Source organism: Lepidothrix coronata, unplaced genomic scaffold, assembly GCF_001604755.1.
Source record: "Lepidothrix coronata isolate B3197 unplaced genomic scaffold, Lepidothrix_coronata-1.0 Scaffold225, whole genome shotgun sequence".
Classification (NCBI taxonomy): Eukaryota; Metazoa; Chordata; class Aves; order Passeriformes; family Pipridae; genus Lepidothrix; species Lepidothrix coronata.
This window is the reverse complement of record NW_016690405.1, coordinates 416290-438733: the sequence shown is the minus strand read 5'-3', so window position 1 is coordinate 438733 and position 22444 is coordinate 416290. Positions and strand designations below refer to the sequence as shown.

Genomic DNA, 22444 nt, shown 5'->3' with positions numbered 1-22444 from the left:
ATACTGCCAGTTATGTACTTTAGCATTTCCTTTCTAAAAAACACCCAAATGCAGTTCACATAATGAAACTCAGGAGAAATATTTTCCACCTCAAATTCACTTGGGAGGAGATAGCCTAGCAATGCAAAAAAAAATCCAGTATCCAAGCAGTTTTCACAAGAGACTGAGGGAAAAAGTTAGAACACACAATGTTTTCTTCATTATTTTTTGTGCAATACAGGCTGGTAACTTTCAAGATCCTCTCACCAAAGTACTTTTTGTTACACTGAAGTATGGGTATCAGAGCTAACATGTACTTTACTAAATTATTTCTAAGATTACTTTGATGGATGTTTAAATACAGAAGTTACCCATATGCATTTATTTTCAATTTTTCTTTAATGAGTCCTAATTTGTATTTTCTGCTTACTATTCTATAAGCACGTTTTTATTTTTTTGTTCCATTCATAATCAGACTTTCCAGCCCAATTTTTATTTTACGCAATTTTAAAGCCATATATATTGTTTTGTGAACCACAGATCAAAGCCATATGTAGTGGTGGTAATGACCTGGTACATCATAAACATTGCAAGAGTACTTTCCAATTACATAACCATAGATAACTTAATGGTAGTTACTACATTGGCAGAGGACAGTAGCCACAATATATCCCACTACTGCTTTTGAAAGTAGATTCAAAATTTTCCTACTAATACTGGTTATATTTTGTTATTCACCACATTTTTGTCTCTATTTTCAAGGACTACCAGCAAGTGAATGCTTAGAAAAGTGACTGCTTATGCAGAATTTATGCAGGAGAAAAAGACTCAAGGACTAAAACAAAAAAAAATTGTGATAAAAAAATAAAATAAAATAGTTCTATAAACCTTCCTAAATTTGATTTTTCTTTTCTACATCTTTCTTTCTGACATAATTTTGGCATTATTCAGGTTGTATTAAAACTGACACAATTTAGTAGATTATAATCTACAATTAGCACTATAATCTATAAAGAGTGAGTCATATTTTCAATTATGAGGGAGACTACTGAGCTAAATAATAATATTTTAAAAGTATTTCAGTATACTGATATTTATTATATGCAGTGCTAATTGGACTCAATTATGAATACATGGTATCTTATATATGTGAAAGATAAACACCACAAACCTAACCTTGTACTACTTATTTTCTCTAAAGACAACTAGAAACACCATAATTTAAATGGTCTTTGACTTTACGCCATAGAGAGCATTGTTTCCTTGTAAAATTATAACCCTACTTATTTACATTCTGTGAAAATGGCATAGTAACTTCATTATATTTTAGCAATATCTGATTCAAAGACACAAAAAGTACTACAATAGTAAAGTTCAGAAAGTTTACTGTAATTTTTCCTGTAAACTTAAATTTTTCAGACGAGTTAGACCATTTGACTTTATAAAATACTTACCCATAGATTTCAAACACTAAATACCAAAGCAAGTAATCCACAGTAACAACTAAAATTTAGCAGCAACTAAACCCATATAAGCGTTAGCCTATTTGTAAGCTTTTATTATCTTCCTAGACAATATACTTTCTTTTCTTTACATATTTGGGTTTCTAAAAATAATTTTAGTTAATAGTATCTTGTTGACTACATCACAAAACAATGAAACAGCCTTACTATGTGCAGATGCACAAAAGTACATATTAGAAAGAAATTATTCTTTTTTGACTGTAAAAAAAGCCTTCAACTCCCACTTAAGGTGTTTTTCTAAAGCCTTAGCACACCACAAATGTTACATGGACTACATTTAAAAAGTGCAATCTGACTGTAGCAGATTGCAGAATGTTAATTTTATCTTAGTCACAGTTGCAGTAGGTTGTGATAGGAAAGCTTTAACTTCTGGTCTGTCTTATTCAGTCATTTTGATTTTTATATATTTAAGAAAGCCCTATTATTTTTGTTCTGTTATTCTGAAACCTGATTTTTAAATCTAACTGTTCTTCGAAGCTTTCTAAAGTTCTTCATGTAAGCAAAATATTTGGGAATCTCCAATCAAAATTATCAGTGACTTAGGGTACTATCATACACAGAATTGGAATCCAACAGGACTATGGGGAAATAAATATTTAGAGGAAAAGAAAACTAGGATAAATCATGAGAGAAAGTTGGTTAGACTTTCCCTAGGTGTTTTCTTAACATGTTAGGTAGTGAAGCATCACTTATTACCCTCCAAAGATTCTCCTTCTTTTTCTTGCAGGTGAAGTAAACAAATCTCAGCAGAACAGTCAGTAGGAGGATATAAAGGTCAGCATTTGCACAACTTCCTTTAGCCACAACTTTGGAGCTCCACAGCTTGTTGATGCCGTAGGCAAAGCAGTTTCAAAGTGTAAAGTATAGGTCTATATCCACATGTTCAGAATAATGTATCCCTAAAAGGTTTAAGTATATTAAATTTGGATGGCTGGATTAGAATAAACACATTTCAGAGTGCTCATGTGTGTCCTTAAATATTCCATTAAGGAGAGAATGCAGAAGCAACTATAACTTCCATTATAGCAACATTTGCCACCTACTTAGACTCTGATTATCTGATTTAGCCAAAAGAAGCTTGCGATTAGATACAACCACATTATTATCAAGACCAGAAAAATAATTGCTTTGACCACTACAATAATTGCTTTTTGAACTAATACTAATTAGATACTCCGTATTTGCTTTCTTGTCTGAATTAGAACAACAGTACTGATGGTGAACAAACAGAGTTTAGGAAAGAACTTGATTACTGTCTATTAATGCAGTATTGGACCTCTGTCTAGTTTGGCAAACAAAGCAGTGACAGAAAGATGAAGCTAAAAAAACTCAGCTGAGGAAAAATGTGCGGGTTTTTAACTCAACTGCTGAAGTAATTTACCACAAGATGTAGATGACTGTTCATATGTGGAAATTAAAAAACAGTCTTGGTTGGTTTGGTTTTGTTTGGTTGGTTGGTTTTTTTTTAGCAGTAGTATTTTTGAGAAAAATGTGCTGCAGTTCAAACAGAAAATAATCCAGAAAACTGATAGAATGACTTTATAAAGCAGGTCTGACTGGATGACCAGAGTAGTATCTTCTGACCTTATACTGAACCAACTATACTAATGCTATGCCTACCTCAGAGCAGAGAAATAGCTGTCTGTTCAAACTCAGCTGCAGGGTTGCCGTATATCATGCAATAGGTGGGACTGTTTCTGTATACAGGTTTCATATAAAATTTTAAAAGTCCAGTAGTATTTGTGAGCTTGTTTTAAGGGCTCTTTTTTATGTTAATGTTTTTGACTAAAAGAATACCTGGCAGAATGTTTGTTGATGTCTAAGATAAAAGTGGAGACTATGCTATTCCAAGTTTGCACATGTCCACACCTCAGTAACTGCTACACAGCTTGCTCTGCTGCTAATCTAGTATCTCCTGCTGTTAGGTAGGTATCCACATCCCCATACATTTCTAGCCCAAAAAAACTGCCAAAGCACCCTGGGAAATATATATCAAAATGTTATGAAACTGCCACAGACTTGAAAAAAGCAAAGCTACCCTCAGAGAGCCCAAAAGACAAGGCAAAAGTGAAGATAGTGATGTCTGGATCAGGAACCAGGCAGATCTGAAAAAGCTAAATAAAACTTCCTTATGTCAAAATTCCCTCACTGGGGCACAGTATCTCATATCACCCATGTTATCCTGCAGGGCCTCAGCTTTGCACTGAGATGATATGGCTGCATTAACAGTTGAAAGCTTATACGACTAAGCTTTACTTATATAAACAAAATATATAAGATTTACTTATATGAATAAAGATTGTGACAATACAACCAACAAAACACATTTAAATGCTCAGAAATTAGAAAGTGCACATCTTTAACTGCAGTTTTTTTCTGACAAAGACAGAAAATCAGGGAAGAAAAATCAAATTGTTCAACATAAACTGAAAGGAGGATCAGGAAAATGGGCTTCACATAGTCAAAGTATTGAGAGAAGTTACTGAAAAAAAGAACCAGCACATAAAAAACAAGCACATAGTAAGAGCTGAACTTCAGCATGTAGGTGCTGAAGGTGTCTCCTGCCATGGCTGTACCCAATGACTATGACTATAACACCCACAGCTTAGACACAAGTGCTGGCAGAAGCTGTATTGTAAACAAAGCTGTACTGTTAAGTACTTCAGTCTTTTTCTAAGCTATAATGTAGGCAACTTTTGTACTATTTTCTTTGCACCATTTTGTAAAATTGGAAATTCATGATGATATCATCTAAATTTGTGAAGTATGAATACTAAATCATGCAAAACAGCTAGCAGAATGAGGGTAAATCCAGGTCAAAGAATGAATGCAGACAGTCATACTGTTAAGCTTGGAAAGATACAATATGAAATATATTCTAGATACATGAGAAGCTGGTACACTGCAAATCTGGAAGAGTTCCAGTGTTCACAAGCAGAGGAGTCAAGACACTCTTATAGATGTAGATTTCATAGCTTCTCCATGCATATACATAAGTATTTCACAGGCACAGTCTATAAGATGCTAATATATAAAATGAAAATTATGTCAGTGTGGTACAAAAAATATTCAATACTTAAAAAAAACTAAGATCCAACTTAATAGTTTTAATTTTTTAGACTGCAAATCTGCATTTCAATGTAGATTTATTTTGATAGTTTCCTAAACTTTTTAAAAATTCTTTGTTTATAGAAGAGAACTGCAATTAGGAATAATATCACAAGTGAAACAAATACTGGTACAGATGCTTTCTAAATCCTGAGAATGAAGAATCCTTTGTCCACTCTTATTGAGAAATTAGTTATTATGGCCTCAGTGTGATTTTTGATACCACTGGTAAAAATTATCATGCTTAACTGAAGGTCCAGGTTCTAATTGTACCACTGCAGACTCTACATTACGGTCAAGAAAATTATGAAGACAAATCATATTGGCAAAAAGTATGTTAGGGTTTCCTGAGCCATACTGTAATTATTTGAAGTAGGCATAGAGTTACGATAGCAGAATGAACTTAAAGAAAACAAAAATTTTGATTCAGAAGGGAAAGTATTTTATAATAAATGCTCTTGCAAAGTACAATATGCTTTTTTAGGACTGAATAATTTAAAAAAGTTTGTTTCAACAATTTCATAGTGTTCATATGTTTCTTAACATTTTTGCTGCTTTTTAAACTGATGTATGTACATACTTTAGAAGTTAAGATGTTGCCCAAAGCCTCAAATGACACAAAATGTTCCAGGGATTGTAAGACTATGAAGTGGCCCAGTATGTTCCTTGGTCACCACAAGGTCTTTCTCCAAAAGGGGGACCAAGGAACATGCTGGACTTGTCTAATCTCTTTATGTCTGCATCTTCTATTCTTCTGTTTCTTAATTCCATTACAGTGAACTAGAAAAGAGTCTCTCCTATTATGTACTTTTTTACTAAACTTAAGGTACAAGTCTAGGAAACAACTGATATTAAGCATCTGGAACCATTCTGTAGGACTGGAGGAGGCTGATATAATGCTATGTAATTACTCACTTGCAAATACCTCTATAATGAAGGGTTAATAAATGAGAGAGAACAGAAAGAGAGCCTTTTCATGAATAAGTGATTGCATGATGCTGGGCAAGACTATGCATTATGGCATCCTGTGCTAATGGGATTTTGAAATCCAGGATGTAGGTAGGCTGCAGAGCTTTCGTGGGACACAATCACAGTCCTTGGTTGTTCCAATCTGGATTCAGCATTGCAAGGATATGTACGAGGGCAGAGGCATAAGACACCATTTCTCAGGAACTGAAAAACTGCTAAATTAAAGAATTTAAAATTATTAGTGGTCTTGTTACCCCAAAAGCAAGTGCTATCATGTTCATAACCTCAAGCTACATAGAAGGTCACAGTCAGCACCCTGGCTTGAGCTCATACAGATCCAGAGAGCTCTCTGATCTGAAAGCATGACTAAGTCAAATGACACAGAAAATGAACTATGCCAGTGACACTGAACCTCTCATTTTCATATAACTCGTTTGCATCCTTCCCTGAATTTTTATGTGGTGCCAAGAGTAATGAACTAAAAAGGGAGAGGACATACAAGTCAAATTCTTCAGCATGACTCCCCACACCACTAAATTGGTAGCATTGCTTCCATCATGGCACAAACTGCACAGTCTGAGGCAGTACCCAGGCATGGACAGGGATTGGCATCAACCACAGAGGTTGCAACAGGCACTTTGGATGCAACTGTCTTCTTCTGAGGGTTAAGATTGTTTCTGAAAGGATGCAAACTGTGCTGCACCAGCTGACCTCTAAGCCAAACAATGGTCCTGAACACTTTTAAAATAGAGACATAGTTTTAAGATCCATAGGAGGGATTTTAATTGCTCTACCTGTCACCAAGCCCAATCATGTATTGAGTCTTAAATGTCTTACTTTTTCTGAAGTTGTCTGTAACAATATCTAACAATTTTGCCTTTGGTTGCACCTTTGTGACTCTCATAGAATAACTTCTGTGCCACCATTAAAGGTTAGCGCTGCTGGTGATTTAATTATTTAAATTTTTTGCTAAGTAAATTTAAGGTACTTCTCATCTATTCTTAATAGCTGATTGTTGCAGAGGTGGGAAAAAAGTACGAGCTTTTAAATTAGTATTAATTCACAGAAACTGAAAGTTAGTGTGAATTATGCATGTGAAATTCACAAATAGTCTCCTCTATATACTTACTATGCAAATATTATAGAGATCAATGTTATTTAAAAGTTTAAATCAGATTATCTGATAAGGACCTGCATTTATTATACCCCTGGATTTATGGAGGAAACTGCAATGATAGTTATCAGATTATAGCTGAATGCCAGAAGCAAAAGTTGCTATGGTTTTCAGAGAAATAAATCACTGTATTTTGGAAAATTCTGCCAGAATATCTAATTGATATTTTAGATGCACTTTAATTTCAGCTACGACACATTTTTGTAATTGGAATTTCCTAAAGGTAAGAAAAGGCAAGAAACTTGCTTTAAAACAGGCATATTACTTTAATATAATATTGCTAACTAGCTAAAGACACTCTGGGCATCTATTTAAAACAAACACATATTTCCATCCTCTTTCTCTTCTAACTATCCAATCCCACATGTTTTTCTCGTCATTTATATTCACCTGCTTCTGAGGTCAGAAAATTTTTAACAATCAGTATTTTGTGACTTTTAGAAATTAATATCCTTACAATACTTTATATTTATTTACTCCAGATCCTTGCCACTCATGTTAGTTTTGGAACTCTTTTCCCCAAAAAATAACTTTGAAAACAAAAGAGACAGGAGACTACTTAATGGCTGAGAAGGAAGCTGAAGAACATTACCTTGCAGGCTCAGTAGGAGTATGAAGAACATTGACAGAAATTTCACAAAAGACAGTGTCTTAAATGAAATTAAAATTAAAATTTGTAAACCATCGTGTAAAATCCTATAACTAAAATAGTCTGGTTTTCCTGAGGACTTATATAAACTTGGTCTTTTTCACTCGAGTGCTATATTTACAAGTTTGATTGTCAGTTTTAAACCTCTTCTTCATACGTTCCAGGTTTTTAGAATACTCAAAAAGATTCTTTGTAAAATTTCTTATCCAGTCTCTTTTCTAAGAAGATTAATAATATGCTTTTCATTCCACTAGGTGCTCATCAGAATCATTCTTGTTTCTGAGAAAAAGAGTTATGAAATCCTATAGCAGATACTTCAGTGTTCTCTGGATATTGGTGAAGGAATTAAAATTGTTGTAGAATAAATGCTGAATATTTATACAGTATTTGGGAACACCAGAGATTTGTTAAAAACATCCCTTCCATAGGTAGGATGCACATCCTTACTTTTTCAAAGGTACACATTAGCCAGACAGGATGGTAATTTAAGAAGACACAGACATAATCATTTCAACAATAATTCAAGAGGATGTGTATGCAGAGGCTTGACTCAATGTAGGACAGAATGTTAGCATGGGTCTGAAACATGTGTTTGAATTCGAGTGTAAAACTGAACATTGTCAAGACTAGGCTGCTTTCCTGAATTATATCGACTAATTTTTAATGTGTTTTGTTATTATTAATGGTCTTAGTCGGCTTATTCTTAACCTGAAGAAGGTTATAAGAATGTAATTTGCCTTCAGAGATAATTAATAAAGAGTGTTTGACGTAACAGATTCTCTCCGTGAAAAAAACTGCATTCTGGGTAAACCATCATTCAACAACATTTTAAAGAAGTCTATATCTTTTAAAAACAATCAAGATGGATAACATGTAAATAAGAAGCTAACATGCTTTATATGATTACAGGACTGAAAGAGCCAAGAAAATATTTCATTCATAAGCAATATGAAAAGCAATACTGTTATAACTTCTAGAAATTTACTCCTTCTTTAATTTTATAAAAACTTTGAATGTGGAATCATTCTAGAAATAAAGGAAACAGAATAAAAAAATGGATGAATAATCTAAAATTTTTTGTTAAAATACAGAAGATAAGAATATACAATTTTCTTGAAAGCAAAATTCCATCAGTCATTCAATACATATACAGCCATTTGCAAAGAGCTATACTGATTTTATCTTTTAGAAAGAGAATTAATGTAATTGCTGAACTCATTCTGTCAATAGGACTACAACAGGACTTGAGATTCACTATTTTATATAATGTGATTGTATGACATAAGAAGTGTTTGAGCATTAAAACTGTTCCTTAATAGAAAATAAGTTAAAGTGAATTTAATCAACATACTCAGCAAAACCACACATCTTAAGGAGAAGGTATTATTCAATTCATGCAAGACAGTACCAGTTCTGAATATTTACATTTTTTCACTTTTCACTGAAAACTGCAGCATCAAAAACAAAACTCATACAAAACTCAGTGTCTCCTGTTAAATCTTTATCTAGGTGAACAAGATGCTGAGCTACTATAAACTTTAACTTCATAGATTTCAATTATCTATTGTACATTAAATAGTCTCCCAGTTTATGTGAAGATCAGATCAAACATGTATAGACAAAATGCAAGGCCAAAATGTCTAAGTATATATCCAGCAGGCCAATTGATTCTAACCAGCATTTTTCATCTTTAATTTCTCACTCAATTCATATACAGGCATCTTTTTTATACTTAAATACATATCAAGGATCAGATTACAAATATTTTTCTCACAATTACTAGACAATCAGCTTTATTGATTCCTGGAGCATTACCTGTGCAGTTAAATATCCTTTCTTGCACTATGAGAACCATGATATGGTCCTAAATATTCTGATTTTCAGGTAGTCATATTAGCTTTAATGAAATAGCTTAAATGGTCCAATTGATATTCTGAATTTGAGTTTGCCTTGTATTATGATTTGATGCATCAACTTTTGGGGCTATTGTTTCATGTATAACATGGGAAAAATAATAAATTATATCTAGGAACCACTGGTTCTAATCTGCCCTCTCACTAGAAACCATTTAATGAAAAAAAATTTAAGCTTTCCTTAATTCATAAAGCTTTGAACTTCTGGGGACCATTGCTGACTTCTGTCTCAAAGTTACATTGTTAATAAAAACTAAACAGTTGATGCTGCAACTGAATTTTTGACCACTTGAGATTCCAATGCTTTTATAAAATGGAAGAAAATTTACCTTAATATCAAAGGCTCCTGGCTGACCCTCTCTGTTATAAAGCTCCAGCTGGTTCTTGACAGGCGTGACCCACAATATCACCTGATTCAGTTGTTTATCAAGTTCAACGAAATCCTTTAGCAGAATCTCTATTTCTTTTTGCTTCTCTGGAAGATCTTTGGACACCTGAAAAAATATCAGAAGCCATTGTTTAGGTGGCAAAAACCCACCAACAACAAACAAAGCACAAAACAATTTAACACTGCACACATATATACTCATATAAAATGTTAAAATACAAGTTTTATATACTGATAGAAAGAACGGAAAGAAAAAGCAGATCCACTCAAGAAAAAAACCAAACTCAAAAGAGATTTTTTTTAATCACATTTTAGCATCAGATTTATTCATTTTTTGGTGAAAAAATTGTTATCTTGGTATCCTAAACCGTTTTAAAGGTCAATTTTTATTTAGGAAAAACAAAGTGAAAATACGAAATTGATCATTTGAATGATATCTAACCTTTCCTCCCCTCTTGAATGTAAATACTTATAAGCATATATTTTCTTATAAGATGTTTAGAGTTGCCAGTCTGGTCCAAATATGCATAAGTAGATGCATAAAATGAAGAAAAATAATGAAGAAATGTATCATCAATTCTGATCAGGCCACTTGGTTCTCTGATTTGCATTCAAAGCAGTGAGATTTGAATTAACTAAGCACATTCTTCTGTGCCAACAATATTAAAAATTAAGAATCAGTGAATAGCATAGTTCAAATCCAACAGCACTTGGAGTAAATGTAGGAACAGGTTGAAAATAAATAAGCCAACACAAAGCTCCATGCTGTCCTTCCCAGATTGTTTTCTATAGCTAGATAGGTGAGGTGTCACAACACTACACAATGGGAAACGTTGCAAAGATATACTAGGGGAGAAACCATCTGTACTTTAAAAACAAAAAATATCACAACAGCAAATATAGGGACTGGGCAGAGACACAAAACAATGGCAGTTCATTAGCAAAATCAGCCAAGAAATATGGCTAGTTTTCCATATCGATGGAAACGTTTTTAAGCACATTTTTAACCAAAGTGACCCTCTTTAAAGTAGCAAAACATGAGGTTTCTGACACACATGAAAAAATACAAATTCCCTCTAAAGTTAAGCAGCATTAATGGAAGCACTGCCATCATATTGCCCAGCAACAGAAGTGTTAGTGCTCTGTACTAACCTCTAATTCCTAATGACAAAATTTTTCAGGGGACAATAAATCTAAACTCAGAGTCATGAAAGCAATGAATGTTACTAAAACCAAACAACCACCATCTGAGAGAATGGAAAGAACACAACTGTATTGTGACATGTACATTTCTTTAAAAATTTGCTTTGATAATATTGATTTGTCGGTACCAAAATAACTCCTCTAAATATACTCTGCATGTGATTTATTAGACTGTACTTAAGTGATATTTGTAATTTAAGAAGTCGATTTACCATATATTACATTATCTCCATTGTTCGCTATAGCCACCCCATAATATCCTATTTAATAAAAATTGACCCTGAGTAAAATTTCTTTTTCTATCTTCCTAATCTTTTAAATGTAACAAAACCTCTGCTTTTCCAGAATGACCCAAGAAACGAAAGAAAAAAAATTAAAAATGCATTCATTTCCCTTATGTGTTAACCAATATTTATGCAGACCTTGGCCTAATTTCATACAAGATTAGTTTCATCTTTCTTACAACTTCTGAATGTTAATCGCCAATGTTTACTAGCTTTAATATTAATGTAAATAATTTCCACAGAAACACAACTGAAAGCAGATAAGTAGTCATAGGCAGATAAAAACCCAAACTGACTTCTGAAGATCTGAAATTTAAATTAATCTACTTCTAATCAACATTAATCAAGCATTTTGGGTCTATCGCAGGACAGAGGAAGAAAAATTCGTAGAGGTTTTGGGGAGTGGGGGGATGAGGGAGAGGTAACCAATTAGATATTAAGGTATATTCGATCTAGATCAGCAGAAAATGAACAATTAGGTTTTGGCAACTGTACTTCAACCTACTCTTTTCAGAACATTTATTTATCCCATGCATAATGAGAGATAAATTGAGATTTAAGTAAATGTAGCCTCTTCTTACATGTTGTCTCCTGCTCTAAAATTATAGCACAAATACAGGATTAAAATATTTTTACTATATAAAAATGAAGAAATCTATGTCCATATGAAGTGTTTCATTACATACAGAAATTTAACTTCATCTAATTTTACCACAGAGACACAAAGAACAACAGTAAATGAAGAAAGAACTTTCCTCAAACTCAAGTTAGGGCTACAGATAAACATTTAACAAGGCAATACCTTGTAAGATCCAGGTAATGTGTCACTATTGTGTGGGAATCAGAGTCTTAGATTCCAGTTATCAGGGATTTCATTTGCTAGCTTGTTGTGGTTTGTTTGGGGTTTTTTTAAACTCTGGCATCAAACTGTCAAGCTGGCTAATCAAATTAGAGCCTGATGAGTTTAAGTTAATTACAAGTCTGCCTATCAAGCCAAGGTACTGTTGCAGACTGTCTCCTGGGAGACAGCTTGTTTCCTGAGCTAATTCTGCTGCTCCCTAGCAGCATAAATTGGGAAAACCTCCATGGAGTAATGGACATGGACATGATGGCTGGCTGTTCAGATTTATGCCCTTTCTCTGGCAGAGAAGTACACGTGGAGATGGGATCCTCCAGAATCTTCCCTAGTGTTTTAGTCACAGTCCTTCAAGTTTGTTATTCACGGCTCCAGGAGTTCCACCCCTGAGGTGGGATTGTAATGCTGGTGGGCACAACAGCAATTCTACTGCCCATTCTGTCCCTGGGCCCTTCAACGAGTTCCTACAAGTTCTCGGATGCCTCCAGGGATGAATGAGCAGTGACTAGTGTCCCACTTCAATACTCTCTTTCACATTTTTGCTTTGGGCTCTATCCTCCTTTCATGCATTTGTAGTCTCTGGGTAGACACTTTCGTTCCCTTTGTTGTCTTACCTCTTTCCCTCCTATTAACGAAAGACTCCTTTTATTAGGTTTTATCAGAGGAGGGCTGATGTCCTTTTCTAAGAGGGAAGACCAGTAGGAACAGCAGCCATAAGGCAACACCTTACAGGAGATGCTTTCCCCTAGATCTGCCTAGAACTGAACACAGGCCTGATGAAGCAGTGTTACAGGCTGGCAAGGAAGGTAGGGTGCAGATGAAAAAAGGAATTTTAAAAATCTGGGTTAGCTCTTTGCATACAAATTAAGTATTTTAAACTTTGCCTTATTCAGTAATAGACAAACATTGAAAGCACACCTTATTTTGCAACCAAAGGCACAAAACAAATTTGTAAGTGGAAACAACAGAAATATGAATTATTTCTTCAAAGAAAACAAATTCCATTTCAACATCAAAGGGCTATATAATTTCAGTGATGTGTTACAACATTAATCTCAAAGCATGTGATACATCTAAAATTTTGTACTCTAGTTCAAGTGTTAATTAAGTTAATTAATTAGAAGTTGAGTTACATAATAATAGAAAATATTTAAGCTCTAAATGGGGAAACAGCAGAAGAGCTTAATTTTACCAACACTGGTCTTCATAATATTTAATTTTATTCTAATCTTAAACTATCAGAACATTTTTCCACTTATTTAATTTTACATATTCCAAATTTTGCTCTTTACATTAAAACACACAGAAAAAAACCCCACACAACAAAATCTCCAGCATAAAAATGATATCTCTCAAAACATAAGAATAGTCTGAAATTTGAATAATTGCATACTTTCAAAGTCTGGATCTTCTTCTCCCTATGAATTCTAAAAGTAGTTGATCACTTGCATTGCTTTCATTGTTTCTCTTCCATCTGAACCTGATGTCTTGGATGATGATCCTTCACAAGCAGCCTAAATGATACACTACTATGCTCTTTCCATCCCTACCCCAATCTTATGACTGGTGCAAAACCATACATCTGCTCATCTTGACAGTAGAGATATCCTTGATCGTTTCACACGCTCTAGTTTTCCACTGTTATTTCCCACTTTAGCTTTGGATAGTTATTTTTCAGTCTGCATACAGTTGTGTTCATGCATTATGGGAAGAATTAGAGATCCACAGATGGAAAAGAATACCAATTCTTATGATAATAGGAGGTATAAAGGGAGGAAGGATTTGTATAAAGTATGTCACCTGATATAAAATCATATCCTGTTTCACTGCTAGGTTTAATTCCTTATGAATATCCAGAAATTGGATTCAATTAAAGGAGTATCAATTAAAATAATGGTTGTAGAGTTACAGCTCAATCATTTCACTCAGGAACAATGCTCAAAATAAAAAAGTTGAAACTTATTAGGCAGAGACAGTAAGTAAAAAAGAACAAACAATAGGGAATAGTTTTGCAGAGAGCAGAAATGTTACTGCAAATGAATGAACTCGATTAATTATACTACTAGTAAGACATCACTATTTATGAAAGGAAAGCCACTGAAATTACTTGTATATATTATATTTCAAGTGGCCAATGCCTGATTTCGAATATATTGCTTCTCTCTCACAAGTCAATGTCAACCTCATTCCCTGTTTACCTGAAATGACGAAAGAGAAAATAATGCCGTTATTACCCAGCTGTTTGGGAATACAGATGAGGAGATGCATCTCCCCAACATGCAATTTTTCAAAAAAGAATATGGAGTATTTTCTTAGTGGTGAGTGGAGAGCAAAGAAATCCCAAATTTCCACATTTTAACAGCAGCAAAAATGTGTCAGGTTCTTTTCCCTCAATATTAGATAAAGTGCTCTTTTGCTTGATGCCTCACTAAACTCTCAATAACAAAGTGGCACTTATAAATGGATCTTACTTTGATGAATCTGATAAGAAATCTAGGTATCTTGATATGCATAACAATATAAACTATAATAAACTGCAATGAATATGAGCAAAAATATGTTATGGGGTATCTTTGAAGACTGTTAAAAGCAGTTCTTTTATGCCCCACTTGAGAGGGTCACTCAGATATACACAGCAGTTCATGAAAGTGGTCTTCCAACACAGGATAACTGATAGGTTTGAAAAATCAGAAGTGCTTGCACAGAGAAAAATTGAAGTATTCTGTATAAAGAAATGAGGAAACTTTCTGCTTAGCCCAGAGCACAACTGGATTGAATGAAGATTTTGATGTTATCTGAGTGAGGACCTGGATAACAAAGAACAACTAAGATAACTAATTAACTAACTAACTAACAAAAACATAACAGCTATTAAATGCAAACTTCAATCCTACTTATTGATAAGTCATAACTGTTACTTCTATAGCACTAGTAAGATGATTGCATAAAACAGAAATTTTTACAGCGACTGTTCCAAAAGTTTTATCTGCTCAAAATTACCACTCATATAGCATGTACAAAAGAATGATTTAAAATGGAAGAGTGAAAAGTTAATTTATATGCATCATTTCTTCATGAAAAACAATCAGTGTAAGAAAGAGTTTCATATAAGTTCAGTTTGGGATGCCATTTAGTTAATTAACTAAGCCATTCTCATTAACAAACTCAATATTGACTTTAAAACAAAATCCATGTAAATTCTTTAAAATTATGAATATTTATGAGCCATAGTGTCTCTGACAAGGTTGGAGTAAAGACTATATTATTAGAGGAAGGTTAAAGAAGGCTATTAAAAATATATAGAGAAGATTTTTATTTGCTATGTACCTAGTGTTTTGTGGTTCCTTGCAAGCCTCTCAGGACCTGACCTGTGTTTATTTGGGTTTGGGTTTTTTTTACAAAACATCTTAATGGTGTATTTGTAATATTTTCAAGTTTCATTTTTATTTAAAAAATCTATTTTCCCCCATCAATGCAAAAAAATGAGGCAGTCAACAAAACCAACACACCAAACAATTTTCTGCTTCATCTGGCTGACTAGCTTTTTAAAAAGCCAACAAAACCTTTCCCCCATCCCAAAGATTTGTTTTGGTTTTCTTCCATGGTAGTACGACTGTGTATATCAGTCTTCTGAATATCCGTATGCTTCTTATATGTAATACTTACAACTAATTTTCATTCATTCTGCTCTCTACTATCCCAGCAATTCTCTTTTGTCAAGGACATTTTTAAGTACAAGACCCTCCACCTTAAATCTCTGCTAAATAATCTAGTCCATGATTTTCTTTTCCTTATGTCTTTTTATTACTCAGTTCTACAAATCCAAAAGCAGCCTCAAAGGCTTTACAGTATAGCTCCTTCAGTGATTTTTAATGAAGGATATTCCAACAGGAAAATTATTTTTAAATAAAAGTACAATTGTTCTTTCCCTGGTTTATGGCAGAAAGTACCATAAATACCCCTCAGGCTACACACAGTCCATGAGACAAACTCCAGCACTCACCCACAGTACTGGTAGCCTGGTTTGAACAGCTACTTTGAGCCTGTCAGTCAAAGCCTTTTTTTTACATGGACAGCAGAGTCTTATGAATATGTTGGGATCTGACAACATGGCAGGCCACAGTGATATTATCCAGCACAGAGCTGGCTGTGCTGGTGCCATGTCCCAGGGAAACACAACAGGGTTAGTTAATGGGATATGATAAACCCTGTCTGACATATTTAAGAGTAATCTCTTCTCATTGTTTGGCAAACTATAGTAGTCCTATCAACACTTCTGATCCCTCCATGTGACAGGGTTCCTCCAGTCTGCTGCTCTGTCTCACCATTCTTTTCTGCAGCCCTCCTTTTCCTAAGGTCACTCGTTATCCAATTGCTTTACTTATTTTTTTGCTACATAGTAAGTTGGATAATGAATGTATAGCTAAACTGTATTATATCCACAGTAAATAAGCAGGGATTTATTTTTGCATTATCTTCACACAGTAAAGAATAATTATAGTGGGTTGATATTTTATCTACAGCTAAATATTTATAGCATTTCTTATCAACAAATTATTTATTCTGCTAAAAATTAAAGAAAAAAGTAACGTTAGTATTCCAAATGTAGTGAGTGATCTTGACTGCCAAGTACCCAGCTGACATTTCTCACAAGGAACAACTAACAATGAATTTGCTTTTCTTTTTGGCTGTTCTTCAGGAATTACCTGGTTTAGCACATTTGTAAGAAACGAGCTGTTAATAGAAAAGCTGAGAGTGTTGGAGTTAGCTTAGTTTAACTGTAGTCAGGTCATTCTCTAGGTAATGATGATTATGAACTTTTGAAAAGGTGTTGTTAAAACTATGAGAAAAATTACCAAAAAAAAAAAAGGGGAGGGGGAAAGGGAAGGGAAAGTTGAAGTTTATTTCAGACTATTCCATTGTTGGGAATTCTAATTACATGGGCATGTTGCTACCTCGACAGGCCTATATAAATGAAGTATAATCTTTATCTTGTGAACAACATTGATTTTTAGGCCCCTATAGTCCTCCTTAAAAGAGATGCATGAAACACTTGACAGACAATGGCAGCATCTGTCTTGGAACTGAAGTTTTAAAAAGCCCAGACGATTGTCATTGACTGGTGTGCAACAGTATGCAAACCATTGCTCATTATACGGGAAATGACTCTCAAATATATAGTTGTTGCAGTGTAGAAAAATGTGTAAGAATTTGCCTAAATGACTTATTTGATATCTGGTTATTCAGATACATCAGTATTACCCCAATGTAGTAACAAATGTATCAACAGTTAGTACTTCTTGTATACAATGTACTTGGCATAACTTCTTAAATATATGATTAATATATTCTGGATTTGTACAGCAAACAACAACAAAAAGTAATTTTAATATGGTTGGTAAGATAGTGTGATATATATAGTGTATATATATATACATATATGTATATATATATTAAATACATACATGTATTTAATCATGCTTTTATGGTCTCATTGGCTAGTACATACTTTTTTACCCCTGCATGACTGTATTCCTAAATACTTGTCTTTGCTTAAGTTCTTAAATCTTAATTAATGCTAGCTGCTAGCAATAAAAAGAAATTAAGCCTATATATACTTGTTTCTTAGAACTTGTGACATTCTCATGTTTGTCCAGTGAACATTTACATCAAACCACATTTTATTATAGTGAAACCATTTGTTGATATGGCTGATGATAACATGAATGTGGACTACACCTAATTAGCAGTCTATGACAGACTGTAACAGGTAATTTAGCATAACAAAAGGCTTTATCATATTTAATGGAATCAAGTCACTCATTAAATGAAACTAAATTCAGAAAGTATCAACCTTTTGTTCCCCAAAATGCTGGTTGTACTATTCTAATTTCAAATTGAAAGAATAGATATCAAACTGTAGCATTCATTTTCCAACATATTTTCCCCTCCACCCCACAAATAAAAGCACTAGCAATTGCAGTAGTTCCAACTATAGGCTAAAACTAAGTTGCACTGATGTGCTGGAAATTTTATGTCATTGTAGGTAATCTATGAATAATTTCTACTCAAGGCAAGCTACAATACATGAACTATAACCTTGTAATGACTTTGTCTTTCTGCTCTTTCTGCTCCCATCTGTTTTTCTCTACACTTGATCAACCAAGCTAAGACGACCTATACTTTTTCTGGTTGTACAGAAAATGTTCACAAATTATAGCTGTGTCACTCCACTCTAATTTTTTTCTTGTCCATATAGCACAACAAATTGATTTGCTGTGGCAATAAACAGTGAAATAGTCTCTTCAGTGTCTAGTAATTAGAACTAATACTAGCAGACAAATTAAAAGGCAGCAAAACAAAATGTCTCCATCAGGCACTTATGATAACCTTCATAATACATACAGTAGATGTTGTGAAGACTAAGGTGGATAAATGAGGAGAATGCTGATTTTGGCATCCAGCTTACTTTCAGATAATCTAGCTCATCGCTCTTGGCTGACACCAGACCAAGAATAATATTAAAGAGTAATAAACTCCTTCCAGCAAACCTCTGATTCCATGGTTCACTGGTCTCAGACCTAATCTATCAATCCATTTACTGCACAGAAAAAGGTAAGAAACCCATTACAGATCTGTTACACGCCATGGCAGGTGGTATATGACAAGAACTGAATTCATCACAAACTGCAGTGCCTAGTACCCTTTTGTATGCTTTGAAGCACTAGGTGGTTAGCTTACTTGGCTATCACAGCAGAAGATACTTTGAGCTTTGAAAATAAATGAAAAGTTCTTGATGTGAAAGCATAAAAATGGTCATAAAATACTTCATTTTTCATAATATTAAGACTTCACAAAGACAGTGCTATTTTAATTTTTACAAGAAATACTGCTTTGGAGAGGGTATAATAAGTAAAACCAGGATAGAATTTAAAAGTCATGCCTTTCAAATATGGGCTTTAATCTTCATTCTCTGCTTAAACTATATTGTCTTAGGTAACAGCCTATTAGAATCACTATGCAATAAAGTTGTCCAAAGAAAAGTCATGCTAAAATTATTACAATCCAAAGGAAGAAAAACTCTTCATATATCTACTCTCAAGGTCATCAGTACGTGATACAAACACCCAAAAGCAAAGACAATTCTGAAGTAAAAGCAAAAAAGTTACTTTAATATGACTGCAATTCCTTTCATACTCAATTTCTTTTCTAGGTTATTTCCATTGCTGTAGGGCAACAGTTTCTGTGACTGTAAAGAAGGTTTGAACATGACTTATTTCAAATATGTCACCTTGAAGGTTAAGACTCACAGGTGTTGTCCCCTATTCCCCTGCTTGGCAGATCAAGGCAAAACAAAAATTTGTGATAACTTTGGGAGATATTTGGCTACATTCTCAGCTGGTGTAAATTGTCACAGCTGCTCTGAAGTAAACAGAATTACTCTGGTGTACACCAGATAAGGATCTACCTACATTATTTATGTAACTGTCATGTATGTTTCATATCCTGAAAACAGCATCTTCCTGCAGTATGAGATAATCAGAAATGTTCATTTTTAGCAGAGATGCCAGAAAACTAAACAAACAGTTAGAAACAAAGGATTAAAGTATAAGATACACTCTTAAGAGGGGATGGAGAGACAGAAAAGCCCCAGAGAAATCTCTGTGTGATGATGTTTGTCTACTGTGCTTTAAGGAACACAAAAAATATATCCTCATCAAAACAACTGACTACAGAACCAATCTCAGGTGACCTACAAAGTCTGCCTGATATGAAAGTGCCAGACCTGTGAGCTTTGGCTCACAGCAAACATCTTTGGGGTTTTTTCGGTGCTTACATATCTATAACTGAAGGAAGACAACATTAAGTTCCTCTGTCAGGCCTGCCGAGTTTCTTTACATGATTTCTAATCTTATTACAGACCCTAGACTTCCGGGTCACAAAGTGAAACAATTAATTGAGGTATTCTATGCAAATCGTGAGTAACAGAAAAAAATATGCAAATGAAAAAAATAATTATTTTTCCCTTAGGTTTCATTGGAAAAATTTTACAGAAACCCAAACTGAGCTTCTGTTTTCTTTTTGTTTTCTACATCTGTCAAGATCACAATAAAAATAGAAAAATGTATGAGAAAGAGAAGACTATCAGAGAATGTGCATGGATTTCAGTCTTCATTTCTTTTCATTTAAGAAAAAAAACAAATAAAAAAACCCCCAAAACCAAACAACAACAAAAAAACCCACACAAACCCCCCAAACAACAACAACAAAAACCAAAACCAAACAAAACCACAAACCAAAAACCAAACACAGGAAACCACAAACCACTGCATTTTCTCTGATTATTTAGATTCAAAGTGCCAATGAGAACTTAGTTTTGTACATCTCCATGGGTAGATAACTGAAATCAAAATGATGTGGTTAAGTAATGATCTCAAATGGAAGATTAATTTTCTCGTTTTAGTCTCTTTTATAAGTAAATGAAAGGTTTCAAGTAGTAAATTCGAAGCATAATTATTTTGCCAGGCACATTGCTTAGATCTAAGAGACATAAAATTGTAAAAAATCAGTAAACTGTAATAAATCACTAAACAGTCATCTTGTCTGCCATATTTCATCCAAACCTAAATACTTCCAACAACATTCTTTGTTGCACTGACTGTGACAAGTAACCTAAAACATTTTTGCATCAGCAAGCAGAAAATGCAAATGCAAAGTTTTTAGGTATGTGACTAATCAGTAAAAACCTATATTCAATGACAAATTGCAGATTTTCTTATAATGCATTTAGGTAATCTTGCTAAAAGTTTTTTTCTTGAAAAGTAATACTTTCTTTTTATTATCACAGTTTAGATACTAAAATCATGGTGCCTAATTTCAGCTATGTATATGCTTCCTTCAGTTAGTAAATAACACCATTTTGATCCTGAAGTGTTCTGAATTCTTCTATATATATTGATTTCAGAAACCCATTAGTAAAGAAAGAGACACTTCTGTCCAACCACAGAAATAATGATTTATGTGTCCAACTTGGAGTTTGTGAATGTGATCAATATTTATTATCCACTTTTGCCTGAGCCATTAGCTAATATTCTGAACTTTGCCAGACTGCTTCTGTTAAGAAGAAACCAGTAAGAGTACCACATCAAATAAGTTGCTTTTCCTTACTCTGGAAAATCAACTGCGTTTACGGAAATGGTAACAAAAAACCCAGAATGCAGTATTCTTGACCAAAAACTCTAGCTTGTCTTTTCAGTAAAGTACTCAGAGGTTTTTTTTCTCACCTTTTTCCCTGGAGATGAACACAACAAATTACTCTCCTTCTTTCACCCCAGCATCCCGGTAACTTTAACAAATAGATACCACAGGTTAATTTCCCAGATTCTGACTTTGCCATCAGTCTCAACAGAAATCCTTCAGCTGATTCTCCCTTGACCTTTTCCAACCAGGCTAATCCATACCTTGGGTGGTAATCCTCTGGACAAGGCTTTTATCATTTCTGCTACACAAGAGCATTCAATTTATTTACCTCTGTTTACCAGATTTGCTACTCATTTTCACCAGTTTCTACCAAAAAAATATGCTACTTAGCAATAAAACCGAACAAAATCCTCCCTTATTTTTCTCCATGAGTATGGAGATCCCAGAAAGCAAAATAAGTGGTATTTTGTTACACAGAAACCAAAAGTGAATGATTGAGGCTGGAAGAAACAAGGTGGAAGGTGAGACAGAGGGTGCAGCTTCCACCTTGGGATTTGGAACAGAAGAGAATTTGGAAGTGTTTCCATAAAGAAAATCAGAGGCTACTGCCTCTCACACACCTGAGTCACAAAGCCTGGAATATTTGTTGTACCAGCAAAAGCACCAGGCTACAGAAATGACGCTCTGCGTTTTCACCCTGAAGCAGAAGACCTGTAATTTGAATGCAACATCATCACTTCAAGCACTAATGGTCTTGGTTTGCTATCATTGTTTCTCACAGCAGTCTATTGCATACATTTTTCTTCCTCAGGTTCATTATGCATACAAATGTCTCTTCATACAGAAAAAAATTATACATACCAGAAAATATATAACGCAAATATTCACTGCAGATTAAAATTTTACACCACAGTTATAACAGTAATATGTCTAACCTTTAACAAATGATGGTTAGCCTCCTTCAGTGTACTCTCAAGCTTATGTTTTTTGTCTGGCTTCAGTGATGCACTTCCAAGTGCTATTCCTCTAGTTTCATTTAATCGTTTCAGTATTCCCTTGTGGGGCGGCAGCTCTTCAACTCTTAACTGGAACAGACAAATACAGCAGTTAAGATGAACTGTGGTAGAATTTTCAGCTCTCTTATCTTCACCCTTATCGATTTGTGTATCAGCTGAAGGAATAAACTCAATTCAAGGC

At 34.1% G+C, this 22444-nt stretch overlaps 1 protein-coding gene across 11 annotated transcripts in view; it reads right to left on the bottom strand.

Annotated features, from left to right (window-relative positions):
- Positions 1-22444, bottom strand: part of DMD (dystrophin) — a 799860-nt gene that overhangs the window by 363312 nt on the left and 414104 nt on the right. For all 11 annotated transcript variants that reach the window (XM_017833948.1, XM_017833947.1, XM_017833942.1 and 8 more), the window contains 2 exons: positions 22183-22332; positions 9645-9809 (listed from right to left, as the gene is read on the bottom strand). In XM_017833948.1, coding sequence (XP_017689437.1) covers positions 9645-9809; positions 22183-22332 — 315 coding nt within the window. The remainder of the gene's footprint in view (positions 1-9644; positions 9810-22182; positions 22333-22444) is intronic.